This window comes from Apaloderma vittatum, unplaced genomic scaffold (genome assembly GCF_000703405.1).
Source record: "Apaloderma vittatum isolate BGI_N311 unplaced genomic scaffold, ASM70340v1 scaffold15331, whole genome shotgun sequence".
Taxonomy (NCBI): Eukaryota; Metazoa; Chordata; class Aves; order Trogoniformes; family Trogonidae; genus Apaloderma; species Apaloderma vittatum.
This window is the reverse complement of record NW_009699738.1, coordinates 9,391-24,208: the sequence shown is the minus strand read 5'-3', so window position 1 is coordinate 24,208 and position 14,818 is coordinate 9,391. Positions and strand designations below refer to the sequence as shown.

At 47.3% G+C, this 14,818-nt stretch overlaps 1 protein-coding gene across 1 annotated transcript in view; it reads right to left on the bottom strand.

Moving 5' to 3' along the window:
- Positions 1–9,405: 9,405 nt before the first annotated feature.
- PACSIN3 (protein kinase C and casein kinase substrate in neurons 3) overlaps positions 9,406–14,818 on the bottom strand; it is a 9,224-nt gene continuing 3,811 nt past the window's right edge. Inside the window, exons 6-11 of the mRNA XM_009878520.1 lie at positions 14,189–14,364; positions 13,237–13,357; positions 12,661–12,797; positions 11,925–11,990; positions 11,262–11,422; positions 9,406–9,719 (exon numbers count right to left, since the gene is read on the bottom strand). Of these exons, the coding sequence (XP_009876822.1) occupies positions 9,604–9,719; positions 11,262–11,422; positions 11,925–11,990; positions 12,661–12,797; positions 13,237–13,357; positions 14,189–14,364 (777 nt within the window). The 3' untranslated portion in view covers positions 9,406–9,603. The remainder of the gene's footprint in view (positions 9,720–11,261; positions 11,423–11,924; positions 11,991–12,660; positions 12,798–13,236; positions 13,358–14,188; positions 14,365–14,818) is intronic.

Sequence of the window (14,818 nt, the reverse complement as noted above, 5' to 3'; positions counted from 1 at the left end):
GAAGGTCTCTTCCAACTAAAACTATTCTATGGTGTCAGGGCCTAAAGTGCTTTACTACCTGCCTGGAAGCAGGAGGGAAATGATTAGAAAGTCATTCAGTCACAATGCAAGAAAAATAGGAAAATATATGGTTGTGCTTTGAACTAAAAGTCAATGGCACGTAGCCCATTCCATGCTTTAGGAAGAAAAATGCAGAGCAATGAGAGGCTCAGAAGGGTAACAACAACAAAAGCTAATCAGTAGTGTGGTATTGCTGAGGTGCGTTGGCATTTCCTGACCTGCAAAAAGAGATTGCTCTGTAGCACCAGCTTGTCACTGAAAGAAACAGTTAAATGTACTACTACCTGGACAACTTTCAGTTTAAATTTAAGTACTGTCCTCTCACTCATTTCTGCAATTTCCAGATACGTAAGGTGGACTGTAGAATTCCTTGCAATGGGAAGCTAGGACCCGTGATCTTAGTAAGATCTATAATGTTTGTAGACGTACAGATGCAACCAGGAACAAACAAGCTGTTGGCCAAAAAAACCCTTGCAGGTTTAGCAGGGGTATTCTGGGAATCGGCAAAGCTCTAACTACGTGATCAGAGTGAAACCTGACACGGGAGGCACATTGCCTTGCAGTAAGATTAGACGCTTCTGGCTGACACATCTGATCGGAGCTACTATGAGATAAATCTCTGAATTGGGTAATGAAGCCCAATCTATCCCGCCAGGCTTCATTCTTAAGTAGCCCCTGGTGTCAGTTGCTCTTACACTGCTACCTTAGTTGTGCCTACGTGCCCATTTCTGGGATTACACAAACATTATTGGGGAATCAATTCAAGTAAAAGTAACCAATAGCTTTTTCCTCGTGGTTATTTTTAAACCAGTTGAGTTCCCTGCTGCCGTTCATGGTGCAGCTGTCCTGGCAGTCATATCAGAAGAGCCAAGGCCAGGGTGCAGCAGCGGCTGGCTGCACCCTGGGAAAAAGAGAGCTGTGAGGGGGGTGTTCCCAAGGCCAGCAGGCCTAGGCCCTAGGGCAGGTTTGACCAAGATTTGAGATAGCCAGGTAAGCGCTTGGTGATGAAGCAGTCTGCAGCTGGGAGGTCAATCCATGGGTCAGGGTCAGGCCCAGGGACTGCCAGGCATGTCCGTGGTGGCAAAGCAAGTCTGAGGTCAAGCTGGGAAGCCAGCCTACAGGTCAGGATTAACAAGGCACAGCCAGACTTCCAACTAGGCTATGTTCCTCCAACATAGCTCAGATACGTGTTGGTAGGTCTGGGCCGAGTTTAAATGGGCAGGGGGTGTGGGTAGAGGCCCCAGGGTGAGGCTGCTTAGGACAGTTAATGCCTGTTACCACACTCAGGGCCCTGATAGGTGAAGCTAGAAAGGAGGACAGGAGAGGAAGCATATCGTGCTAGGGTGGAGGCTTTGTAAGCTGCATCCCGTGCGTAGAGGAGCAAGTTCAGGTGACGACTGTGCATTGGGAGTGGTGATGTTCATGTTGGCTTGAGCGGTCTCAGCCCAAGTTGCTTGCTTCTGCCTTGTCACCATCTGTTGTGTGGTCCTTCTCCCCTCTGCTGGCTTTGTTCTCCCTAGGTCTGTGTCTGGCTGTGTGATGGAGATGTTGCAGGGGGTAAGGAGGGACAGACTCAATTTATGCTGGTGTTAACTCAGCTGGGGCTTGCGAGAGAGAAACAGCACATGCCCCAGAGGAGCCAAGTCAGCCTCAGAGGCCAGTAGGTCAGTGTCACACTTTTTCTCTGCCTGTCTGTGGGGGGATACAGTGCAGGCTCCTCACCTCTGTGGAGGGTACACAGTTTTTGTTCACTGGGCTGTGACTTTGGAAGGCTTGCTACAACAAGGTTACTCAAGCTTCTCCATCTCAGCTGGGTCCCCTGCAGGCCTTCCAGCCCATGCTGGTTGCTCCAAGTCCTGGCAAGACTGCTGATCCTGTCCATCAGTTGTACATAAAAGCAGCAGGAAGAGCATGCTGCTGGTCTGAGAAACAGTCAGCTTCTTTTTGTTCCCTTTGTCAGTACAGGAAAGACCTCCTGCTGCTGACTGTTCCCTGCGAGTGCGTGCTGTCACTGCATAGTTCTTGCTATTTCCTGCGTCTGTTTCTTTCGCATCTCGTGCTTTGGTGCTGAATTTCTGAGCTTCAAGCTGGCAGCCTGCTATTTGTCCCTCAGCTTCCCTGGCCATCTAAATCATATCTGACATCTGCCTCTTTCTTCCTGACTGCTGTGACACCAGACACTGAGCCCGCTGTAGCCTCCTAATCAGAGAACACTTTGCTGCTACCTACCTCTGTCAGCAAAAGACAGTCCCCAGCATCATCCAAGAAAGCAAAAGAAAGCAAAAGATGGTGACCAGTATTCCTGGGGTCTGCCATCATTGGGGAAACTTTTTCAGTACAGAAGTCTTGTTGTCTGAAGGCATAAGGTTACTGTGAAAGAGAGCTGAAGAGGCTTGGGAATGAAGTGCTGGGGATAAAACCTGCCCTGCACTTGCAGGTCTGAGTGAAAGGGAAGGGAAAGTGCTTCTCTGGGAGACTGTCCATGAGCAGGGTCACAGAGGGGAGCAGGGGCCTTGCTTTCTTCCCGCTCTCTAGCAAAGAACACGGGTGAAAGGTCTGTGCAGGAAGGAGATGAGGTAGCTGAGTCCTGCTCTCCTGCTCAGACCTGTTGGCCTCATGCTTTTGCTGAATGAGAAGATCAGGGAAGGAGAGCAGCAAATTCAGTAAAGTACCCCCAAAATAGCTGGGAGATAGTTTCCCATGGATCACAGTGTGAGTAGTCAGGTACCAAGAATCTACAGTGATGCCTTGGGGAAAGCAAAAATTCCTAACACAAGGGTATTTTTCCTACCTAGGCAGATTACAGGCACTAACTAATCCCCGTAATTTCCCTTGAGGATAGTCAGTAACCTGCGAGAGAGCTCTGCTCCGTATTTCAGTGCAGTGTGGCAATTTCCAGTCGTGGAAAGAGCAAGCATAGCCACAGATGGAGGAAAGGAGAATCGGACAGAAAACATTCTCCCTCTTGGTAAAGCAAGGGACAGGTTTGTCCCTTCCCAGAGGGTGTAAGAAGACGCCCCCAATTTCCTGCGGTTTCAGGGATCATATAGAAAACTTTCCCATGGGCTGGGTTAGGTTTCTGTCAGGTCAGGAAGCTGCCTTCCGTTCCTGTAAGGCCATATATTTGCTAGGACTGATGCAAAGGAAGCAGCTGCTTGAGGATCAGGGATAACCAGCCTGCCACCGTGCTGGACTGAATGCAGTTAGTAGCTGCCTGCCTAGGAAAAAGTTACAGCTCTGTGGCAGGCAGTCATGCAATGCTTCCAGCAAGATCTAAGATAAGGAGTTAATACACTGTTTAGAATCAATATTTTGTTCAGGTTTAGAACTTAACACAATCTTACAAATGTTGTGGTTTGGAGAAAAGCTGGCAAAGGTATAAGGAACACACAAATTAAAGAACAGCTGGCTGGCTCGAGAGATACAGAGGAATCCTGGCTGGCTTCATCCAGTCTGGGGTGTGTTGTAGCCAAAAGGCCAGTCCTGCTGTCTTTGCTGTCCCTTGTACCCGCTCTGGCAAGTGATGGCTGTGGGCTGAGTTGTGTCATTGCATTGCTGGGCTGATATCCTGCTGCTCATGCAATTACTGAAGCAGGTGAGGGGCTGGGAAGGTTTGAGATGCAGAAGAGAGGACTGTCCCTTTCAGCTGTGCCAGCTGGTGTTGCTGGGCTGCCAGGCAGAACTGCTGGGGTTTGAAGGAAAGGGTAACTGGAGTGTGGGGCCAGGGAACAATCATGCTCTTCCCAGCGGCTCCTGTGTCGTTGTTAAGTGAGTGTGTGTATACATGTATGTGGTCAGGCTTTTTTTTTAATTTTATTTTTTGTAACTCTGTTTCAATAGTATAATCAAATGTTTATTTTCAAATGTCTGGTAACATCACCTCTGACTAGTCTCGCAAGTGCTTCGGACTTGGGAGGCTTTGGGGCTGCTCCAAAACAGGAGTGAGCTGGCAGCTGTGCTCTGGAGTTTCCTGGATCTGAGGACAAGTCTTAGGCTTTGCCGTAATGGTCAGTTTGGAGATGTTACAGGTCTCCCTGCTGGGAGCAGGCTGTCCAGCAGGTGACAATCACTCAAATGATGCTTAGCTTCCAGTCATGCTCATCACACCATATTGATGCAAGGTGGTGAGACTGGGCACTGAGCAGGCCCTAAGCTACCTCACCCTCCTTCGAGGGCAGTGCACAGCGCAGGCATTAATTTTCTTGAGGTCAGAGCTGGCAGGGCTGCCCTCCTATCCGACATAACCCTTCCAGATTTTCCAACGGACACGTAATCTCTCTTTCCTCCAGATCACTCCATTGTCTGCATCCCTTTTGCACATGGACTAGTTGACTGCAGCCCCTACAACAAATGCAGAGAGCATGTCTAAAGCAGAAGACAGTGACCCTCGAAAGCACGGCAGGCAGAGCTAACAAAAAGACAAGGTAAGCAAGGCAAGGTGAGAAAGCTGTTGCCTTACCACGAAGCTCTTTTGAAAACATGCAGTTATCACAGAGTGCAAGCACCGCTGTGAAACAGGTTATTACGAGGGATTTGGGTGGAGAGGAAGTAGGTAGCAGTGCTTCAGCTCTGCAGGTGGCCAACAATGTATAGATTGGATGCACGGCCTCCGGTGAGACAAACATCCCTAGGATCCTGGATGCTGCACTCCTTACGAGCTGTGTGGCATCTGTGGGGAAGCCCTGAGGAGGATTTGAGAGAAAGGGCTACTGTGGTCACAGCTGGGGGCAGTGACTGTTTTGGTGTCATACAGGAACAATAGACTTGGGAAGGAAAGAAGTAGTGAAATCAAAGGGGGAGAGTGCAGGATCTGGCAGAAGGCTTCCAGCTGGTAGGCTAGAAAGGAAATGCAGAGAGGAAGGGACCACAGGATCTGTAAATAGCTGGACCCAGTGAAAGCGCTGAGACTGTAGAGGAGAGATTATGGGCGCCCACACTAAAGGGGAAAAAGTGCTGTCCACCATCACGCTGCTTGTGGAGAAAGGAAGTCTCGAGCTGCTGCTGTAGTTGCCTTAAGTTGAGAGACTGACAAACCGGGAACCTCTGCAAAGCGAAGTTACTGAATGTGAAAAACAGGAGGACATGGCCAGTAAAATGGATGTGCCTGAAAGCAGCTGGGTTGATTTGGCCTCAAACTTGGTTTGGAAAAGTTTGCTACCTAGTCATGATGTTCCGACAGAAAACCTGCCAATTTCTGCCAGGTACAGAGCCTTCGCCATTCCCTGTCCTCCTTACCCTCCCTCCTTTCAGCAAGGGTTTGTTCATCTTCTCCAGAGACATCTTCTTATTCATCCTCTTTGATCTTCTAAAAACCTAGGGAGCCTGGTAAACAGTCTTACTCCCTTGCAGCACCTGAATTTTCCAGCTCCTCGTAGCCTGGGCCTGGGCAGTGCTGCATACACAGGGTTGCAAGTCTTTTTCTGGTTGTTTTCTTTTCTTTTTTCTGTGCAAGGTCCCTTTGACCACACTTTACTTCCTATCATGGAGCCTTATCTTGCTTGTTTGGCACAACCTTTCCTGCCAGCCTGTAGTGGGTATTTTCCAACCACATTTCCATGCGTTAAGATGGAGTTTGTGGCACTGGCTTCATCTCAGATTCAGCCCCGTGACCAGTCTGCAGCCAGTCTCTGCAGTGATCTTAGAAACGATCACCTACTGATCTGAGTGGAGTATCCAAGCCTATTTTATCTCTTCACAAGCAGAAGAGAATTTTGCAGCCTGCTGCTCATAAGCATAATGCTAGCAGCTCTGGAAACGCAGCTGAGGCAGCCCTAGTTCATGCACAACTGGCACTGCAGTTGGGGACAACCTGCTTGGAGCGGCAGAGCTGAGCCCCGGAGTTGTTGCCTTGGGGCTGGAACTGCAACCAGGGCAGAAGCCAAGGGAGCACAGGACAGATTGCAATAGCTCTAAGGGGTGTCCGTCCAGGATTCCCACAGTCACACCTGCCTCAGCACTTCACGCCAACTGAAACAGGCACACAGAGGGAAGGACACAGATAGGGAAGTGGCATAGAAAGTAAACCAAAGCACCGACAGCCCCAAGCTCCACACAGGGCTGCAGGAGTGCCACCAAGAGTTAGCAGCTAACCGCAATGCTCAGCTGCCATTCCAAAGCACAGCTGCCCTGTGGGCTCTGCCATCCAGATTTTGCCTACAGGGCAGAAACATCATTAATGGGTTGAGCAAGCTCAGCTGCTTCTTTGGGGAAATGGGTGTGATCCATCATAGAAAATCTTTAACTTCCTTTTCCTAGAAAATTCACGATCAACAGCACATCCAAACTTTGTGTGATACTTCAGAAATTATCTTCCAGGAAGATTAATTACCTGTCAGCAACAGATGTACAAGCTTTCCACAAGGAGTGGCTTTATTAAAAAATAACTAGATAAATGTTTTCACTGTGTTGCCCCTCAGGCACAGAGACGCAGCTGTATGGTTTTACAGAAGCCATGGGGAAAGAATAGGCTTTGCTGGCCTTTTGGAATTCAGGCACAGCAATTAGTTCATGTGTGCATGTCTCTGTTCACACACAAAACTTTTGGTATGGCATGGATGACAAGTTTCAACTAGAGCCTTTGTGGTTAACAAACCCTCATTTCCTTCTGTGGAAAACTAAGTCTGCAGGCAGAGCTATTAGTTTAATATAAGATCACTACATGTGTTTCTTTCCCTGCCCCCCCTCCAGCTGGTTCTTTACTACACAGACTCTCTTTTACTACTTCATTTGGTTTTGGGTAGCCAGGACTAAGAGCCATGCCACAATTTATGAGGTACAGTCCAGCCAAGCAATTCTTCATTCTCACTGTGTTGTCTCCTGTCCATTACTTCAGCGCTTGGCAGGACTTTCTGATGTGCAAACATTCCTTTAGGGGACTTGTTCACATAAGCTGCAGTACATCACTATTTTTGGCAACCTTCAAGCAGCCCTTTTATGATCAGGTGGTCGTGTTTTCCCAGGACAAACAAGTCTGTTCAGACTTTGTCCTGTGGAATTTCAGGTTGTTTGCACTGTAATCAGAGGTCCTGTCCGCTGGACATTTCTGTCTTCATAGCAGGTTCTGCCCACACCTAACTCCAGCCCTAATTATAGCCTGACTAGAACTGAGAAGAGGAATTGAAATCAAGCCTCTGCATTATCCTTCATAACTCCCTTTTAGAATTTTTTGATCTTACACGAAAGGCGAGCATTAGTATTTGAAAATACCCAGGCTAACAATGTAAATTTCAGTATTACTCTCAGCACATCTCAGGTCATTTTATCCCTGCGTGTTATCTCACAAGCCTGACAAGCGTGTATATTAGGACAAAGCAGCCACAAATCATTCAGGTGTGGGTCAGCAAGTGCAACACTTGCAATTACTGTTCAACACTGATGGTACTTTACCTGGGACACTGTACTCAATGGAGAGACTGCATCTTCAAATAAATTCAAGTGCTTATACATCAACACCTCTAATTGCATGGTGTAAGGTTAGAGATTTCTTCAAATACTAGACCTAGAACAATAGGTAAATTCATAGCTAAATCCAGGCATTTTTAATGTCTGTCGCTTAGATCTTTAATTGCCTTTTAGGAATATATTCTGTTTTCTTGAGAAATTACATTACGGATTCAGAACAAAATGCTTTAGCCTTATTCTTTGGTTTACACCCCTTTCCTTCCATTCATGAACTACAGTGCTAGGGATACTTTGAGCAAGACTTTTCAACATCTGATATATTTCTGTGGTCTCACAAAAGTGCTAAACAGCATTATTCTCAGATCTCTCTGTTCATGGCAGACAACACTTCAAGGCATCCAGGCTGCTGTAAAAGGTTAATTTCTGCTCTGGCAGCCAGGCAGCAAGTTGTTTGTGATACTTCAGTGTCAAGATCTTAAGTTAAGAGTGGCTGAATCTGTCCATCCTCACTTTTTTTTTCAGTTAAACATCCATTCTGGTTCACTAGCTGCTGTTAACATTATACAGTCATTTAATCCCAACTGGTCACCTATGACTTCAGAATTCCTTATGTGTATCACCTCTTCTTCAAACAACTCTGAAGCAGTTCACCCCCGTGTGGTTCGTGGAGGCTTGACTGAGTTTTTTGAGTCTGATTTAACCAAGTTCCTCACATGTGCTAAACCAGAACAAGAATTTCACTACAGAAGGCTACTACAAACTCTCAATGCATCTCAACAACAGATGGAGTAAGTAAACTGCTTTTAAACTATTCTTTTGCCAAAAACGGTAGCTTTCCTTTTGTTGTTCCTTCAAGCTTTTGTGTTTACTCTACATAGAACACGTCCATCAGTCCTGCCGTTTGAAAAAGCAGAGCACTAGGATCGGGATTCCACTTTGTCTCAGCAGCCTCAGAGGCTTTCCAGGGCAGAAGGAGAGGCCGGGTGAAGACGACTGCTAGGTCCTCCCTGCTGAATGGCAGTTAACGACTGCGCTTAATTACACCTGCAGCAATTCAGGCCCAGAAGAAGTTATCCCTCGAGAGCTAATGTTGTGCCAGCCAACAGGTAGCTTCCACATTCTGCTATCCTTCATCACAGTGTAGAGGTCTTTGGCAAAACAGGGAGTGCACTTCTAGCATACCTCAATCAAGAATATGTAGAAGGAAAAAGTGTCTCTGCTGTGCACTGAGTGTTCATGGAGAGCTATAGCCAAAATGATCCAGAAGCACTCGAAAACCCAAACATATACGAGAGCATTTAGGGGTCCTAAGCAGAACAGCCCTGAGATGTGCCTGCCTCTCTGTTAATACCAGCATTCGGTGTCTGTCAAAGTTCATTTTAGCTCAGGGAACATTCAGTCAACTCTGACCTGCTGCCAGGCAGTTCTGTTCACAACCGGTTAGCCTGAACAGTCACATTATGTGAGATGATAGAAGCCTCTTTCTCCTGTGCCCAAGCTATACTACCATTTAATTCCTGGTGTTATCCCAATAAATCTGAGGGCACTGAGATGGGACTTCCAGGTTGTTGAAGCTGTATCACTTACGACAGCTGCCTTACTTAGGAGCCAACAAGCCTGCAGGTGAAGGATACTGAAGACCGCTGAAAAATGGGGGAGAATAAATAGATTTCTGCTAGTCAGCTTGACTGAGGGAAAAAGGGGAAGCAATACTACAAGTTCCCTATTACCCTGCATATCCAAAGCTCCTTGAACAGGAAGCTTGAGGGCAGGGCAAACCCCACCACCATACAGATGCATGTGCACTGAAGCCAAGGAAGTCTTCTCTCTCCATTTTCAAGAGTTGCATGTGTCACTTATCTCCCTTCACCGAGTGCAAGTCAAAAGCATCTGTTCCCTTCTGCAGTCCTACACTCTTGTAGTGTTCACAGTCAGAGGAGTCTTTACTCGTCCTTGTTTATTTATTAGAAAATCCCTACGGGTCTAGGCATTTAAAATGAAGCATTAGTTACATGGGATACGTGCCCTCAAAGTCCAGAAGTTGCTGGATACGCTGCAAAGGTGGATTGGGGCCAGCAATGACCCAGTGACCTCTGCAGGAGATGCTGGTGTGGCTGTGAGACACCAGCAGGGCAGTAGCAATCAGGATCCAACCTTCTCAACATAGTTAGCAGGATAGAGTCCTACTTGGCCAGTGAGAAGTCGGCCCTTGCACCAGCCCTGCTCATCTTCTTCACTAATCTTCATTAGTTCTTGACCTAAAAGCAAAACCAGTCATTAGGAAAGCAGCCTTGGCAAAGGCAACATGGCATTTTTCCCCACCTCATCACACTTTTCTCCCATTATCATGCTCTGTATCATACTGGACAGTTCAGTCAGAGTTACTGCCCTCTTCAGTATCTGTGCTCAGTACCATCCTCTAGGCCAAAGAACTTAGAGACAGATCTTCACTGCTGTTCAACATCAGAAACATTTTAATGCCCTATATTTCTGCCTGCTTTCCTCCCACTAGAAGAATGTGTTTACAAGCCAGAGAGACCAGAACAATCTCAGAGATTTCTTTCTTAGTGGCTCCTCTGTAGCAGGTGGAAGGAGAGGTAAGAGGCTGCCGAGCTCTGGCTGTTAGGACCCCAAAAGACTCTTCCATGACAGTGTCTAGTTTGGCCAGCAAGGCATGGAATCAACTAATTTCTCAGACTATGACCAGGAAAGGCTTTTAACCTTTCCACATCTACTTTGGGAAAGGGCAGAAAGGTCCCCTTCTCCACCAGTAGAGGGTCATAATTCCACCAGAGGGGGAGGTCTGACTGCATCAGTGGGCACATCCCACACTGGCAGAGGCTCAGAAAGTCGTCTGCTCTTAAGCTCAAGCCCTTACTGTGCATGCTGCTCAGAGCAGATTCAAAAAGAGGAATGACTAGAGCTAATCAGTCATGCCTGATTACATCTGCCGAGCAGAAAGAGAGAGCAAAGAGTCAAATTCTAGAGTACCCACATTTTAAGATATTTTAAAGCAAAAAGTTAGTGTTAGGAAGTTTACTAGTATGGTAACACTGCAGCATAGATATTGGCCTCAAGAACAAGCCTCTGTTACTGAAGGATTTCAGTGCCTTTTTAAAACAGATATATTTTGGAGAGGTATAGCACATACCATGTAACACTCAAAACAAGCAAGATTAGAAACACTCTCAAGATCCAAATGTCCTCTTGGAGTTGAACAATATGGCACATGCAAACTAAATTTAACTCAAGGAAGAAAAGTGAAGGGTGTGTTTGCTCCCCCATTCTCTCTCACTCAATCTTCTGCTGCAAGCCAGGATCTCAAGATACTCATTTTGAGCAACAGTTGGCGTAGCTGTTTTTTGCCAGCTGAACTCTGCCTTCAGTAGTGCATATCAGCTGAACCTTCTCCCAAAACATCTACCTTCTGGTTACTTCAAAGGACAATCCAGACCACCTATATAATTTTTATATTAATGGCACAAGGGAGAAGCATTTAAAGTCTCAAGATAAATAAATGCCCTAAGAAGAGGCATAAAGGATCTCTTTTACCACTTGGGATCTGCACTCCCTACACTGTGACCAAGGCCTAGGCAGTCTCTTATGTGGTCTCACTATCTTAGACTAGAACAGGTTGGACTGCCCAGCGTAGCATCCACCTCAGAGGAGCTGGCAATGGGTCAAGGCAAGGGAAGAAATGAGTTTTCAAGGGGACATCCGGTTCTTGGACAGTGTTTTAATCATACAGTCAGTCCAAGTGAGGACAGCAAAAGATTAGTAAGAGATTAGTGCTTCTGTACCTGCTTTAAAGCTCAGTTCATCAGCCTCCTGTCCTGTGTAATCATACAGCGCTCGTACCCGTACACCTGGTACCTTTATGTCCTCCTCATGCCCGTTGGCATCCAGGCACTTCTTGGGAGTGTCCTCATCTGACCACTCCGAAATGTCTTCCTTCCCTCCACTTGGTGTGTGTAAGCAGAGAGGGAACAAGGTGGTTGTTAGCAGCCTCATCTCTCACCCATGTCCTCCTGAATCATGCATCCCTCTGCCTCCCCCTGAGACTCCTGTGCTACAGAACAAGGTGCAAGAGGCCCAACAGCCAAGTGAGGGTAAACACAGACGGGAGATCCCAGAAGATACGAGACTTGGTTGAAAGCCTCCCAACATTAGAGCCCTGAGGGTGACTCCTTCTCCAAATGCTTTCACACATGCACATTCCTCATGACCTCAACCTACTCTAGCAGACCCTCTCAGAGGAGGAAGGCCAGTCCTAACTGTAGAGCCTAGCTGTGTCCAGAGTTATCCCAGCCAAGAATAAGACAAATAGAAAACCCCATTTCTCCTATCCCAAAGAGATGTCTGGAATGCTGTTTTCCAAGTCAGGAAAAAGCAGAGGGGAAGAGCAGCAGAAGACAGGCACCTGGAACCCAAAAACCCCTGAAGCAGCTATATTCCATACTAACTTCACATGGGCAGGTGCCCTCAGGCTGTCATAGAAGAGGCTGTTCTGCTCCTCATGATAGGATAACCTGCAGATTAGCAAATAGGCCCCCTGAATCCAACAGACGATGAAATACAGTAGTGCCCTTAAGATATCTCTCTATCCCCATTCATTTCTTCCAAATTCACTTAGCCCAGCGTTCACCTTTTAAAGCAGGATGGCTCCTGAAACTGTAGGATGTAACTTTCTTCAGCCTCTCCCTATTCTGCAGCTTGCTGCCTGGCAAGGGAAGCAGCTGTATCCAGACTTGGCAGGTAGTACTCAGCACCAAGCCACAGAAGAAATAAGTAAATAAATAAATCTGGTGCCTGCACTTAGGAATGGGGAGCTAAGTTGCAAACTTGCTGGTTCCCAGCTCTCCTCAACCTGTCCAGGAAGAAGAATTGGGGAAATGCATTCCAGAAACTCAGACAGCATTGGTTTGACCAGGCCAAATCTCATCACGAGGATCTTTACAAGGAAGGCACCTTGTGAGGCTGTACGTACTAGATAAAGATTAAAAAAAAAAAAAAAAAAAAAAAAGCACAGCTACCCTAAGTCCCCCTTTTCTACCCTGTGTTTTCCAGAGTGGCACGGGCAACGCTACAGACAACACAAAAAGTTAAGGAAGAGATCACTCTTATCAGTCCAACTCCTTCATGACCCCAGGTAGGACTCTGCTTTTCTTAACCTGATGTATCCCAGGCATCAAGCCTCACCTCTGCCTTGTCTGCAGAGGGCTCTGTAAGACAACACCATCCCGTGCAGGCAAAATGCTGGTCAGTGTGACATCATCAGCTATCTTGCCACTCTTCTCTTTCTTGGTGATGGGCCGCTGTGTTTCAAGTGACCATTCCTGTTGAGGGAAAAGCAGCAACACCATCAAGCCACTCCGATGCAGAAGTGCATCTTTTCTCATCAACACAGCACAGAACACTAGGTCATACTTCCACTGTGGCTGAGCTAGTGAGCCAGATGGCCTTGCTGGCGTAGCAGGCTCACTCCTGTTGAATCTCAAGGTGCAACAAGAGGGGCTGTGAGAAAAACTATAGCAGGAACTGATCCCAAGGCCCTGAGCACTACCTCCTGTTCTTTGACCTTGTAGCTGGATGGCTGGAGTATTTGCAGGTTAGCAGGGTTGTGCAGGGCACCAGAGAACTTGCTACACAACAAAATTTCAGATCTGCTGAACAAAGACATGGGTCTTTCCAGCACAAGACTAGCAATACACCAATTTCAGTAAAGCAGCAAAACATTTGGAAATAGTAATGATACACTCTAGAACGTTACATCACCTCAAACTGAGGCCACTTCATCACCATGCCTGGTCCATGAGTGTTGCGCCACCACTTCAGGTCCTCCTGGTTGTCCGCAGCCATGATAACTTGGTAGAGATCTCGATACAACGCGTGAAAACTGTGACCAGGAACAGATAGAACCACCAGTAACCAAGGCCCTCGGCAGTTTCCCAAAAGCCAAGTAGGAAGGAACTGTGTAACCTCATGCACAATTACAGAGCATCCAAAGTCCCACAGGATTAAGGATGCTATAGCAGCAGCTGTTCAGCCCTTTGATAACAAAGCCACACTTAGAGTCAGCCCAGCAAACAGGACAGGCTTATTGGGTGTGGTGGTGGCTAACATCTGCCGGCTCTCAGCGCAGCTCATCAAGTGAGCACTGAAAGGGCCTGGCATATTCTTGTACACTGACAGGCAGGAGGCTCAGATATGTTGCCTCCACCTTAAAAGTATACAAGCACAGAAGATTTTTGGCTGCACCTTTTTCCCCTGTGCAACCCCTACTTGAGGGCAACCTGTGGCCTTCTGGCTATCATTATCTCACAAAAGGTCTCTTTACTCAGGGGAGAATGGGTGTAACAGCTATAGATACTAGAAGCCAACAGCGCTGCATTCCTCAGACCGGGATTACATATAGCAACATGGAGGCATCTCATAGAATAGAAACACACCCACAGGACAGTTCTGGACAGCAGTGGAAGAGGAAGGGTTCAGAGGCAGAGAGAATCCTCTCTGGGGGAGCCTGGCACTATCCAAGACCAGAGACACCAGCACTGGTCAGCCTAACTGGACCAAATGCCAGATCTAAGACACACTTGGAAGGGGAAGAAGCAAGACCTAGAAGACACGAGCAGGCAGCTCCTTTTCACAGACACCAGAATTGGCACCCCTCAGCAGAGCCCAGGGCACCCCAGGCTGGCAGGATTCCCTCCGGCGTCAGGGCTGGTACCTTTCACTGGTGGAGAGGTTGAGATGCTGGTGCAGGTTCAGGAACATCTCCTTAAAAAAGCACAATCGCTTGCGCTCTGCTTCCTGACAACCCTCAAACACTTGTTCCATGTCCTCCATGTAGCGCGGATTGTAGCGGTTCACCTCTTCCAGCATCTTCTCATACTGATCCTTGCACTGTATCAACGCAGGAGGACAGTAATGGTGAGATGTGGTGTCTTGGTGTCAAACCAGTGACACTCCCCCTGCCCTGGCTTGGGACCAACAAGTGTTCCCCAACCCCCCCCTCCGCTAAACAAATATGCTACAGAAAGAAGAAATCCCACAGCTGGTATCCCATTGCTCTCCTTATATTCTTGCAAGTTCCTTGTTCTTTCTGCCACCCTCTTCTATAGAGAGCCTTCTGCACTGTCACTCTTGTGGGCAAGCAAACCAGCCTCTTCTGGTAGCAAAGCCCAGCTCTGCAGCTCCCACTCCCTGCAACATAATCCCTCGTTTTTCCTGGTTTTTTTCTCTCCTTGATTTACTTATAAATTAGATCCTACTCAACACCAAAGATAGAGTGACATCAGTCTTAGTTACTGAAGTCTCAGTCTAACTTGGTAAAGCCTCAGACAGTGGGATCTCAGAC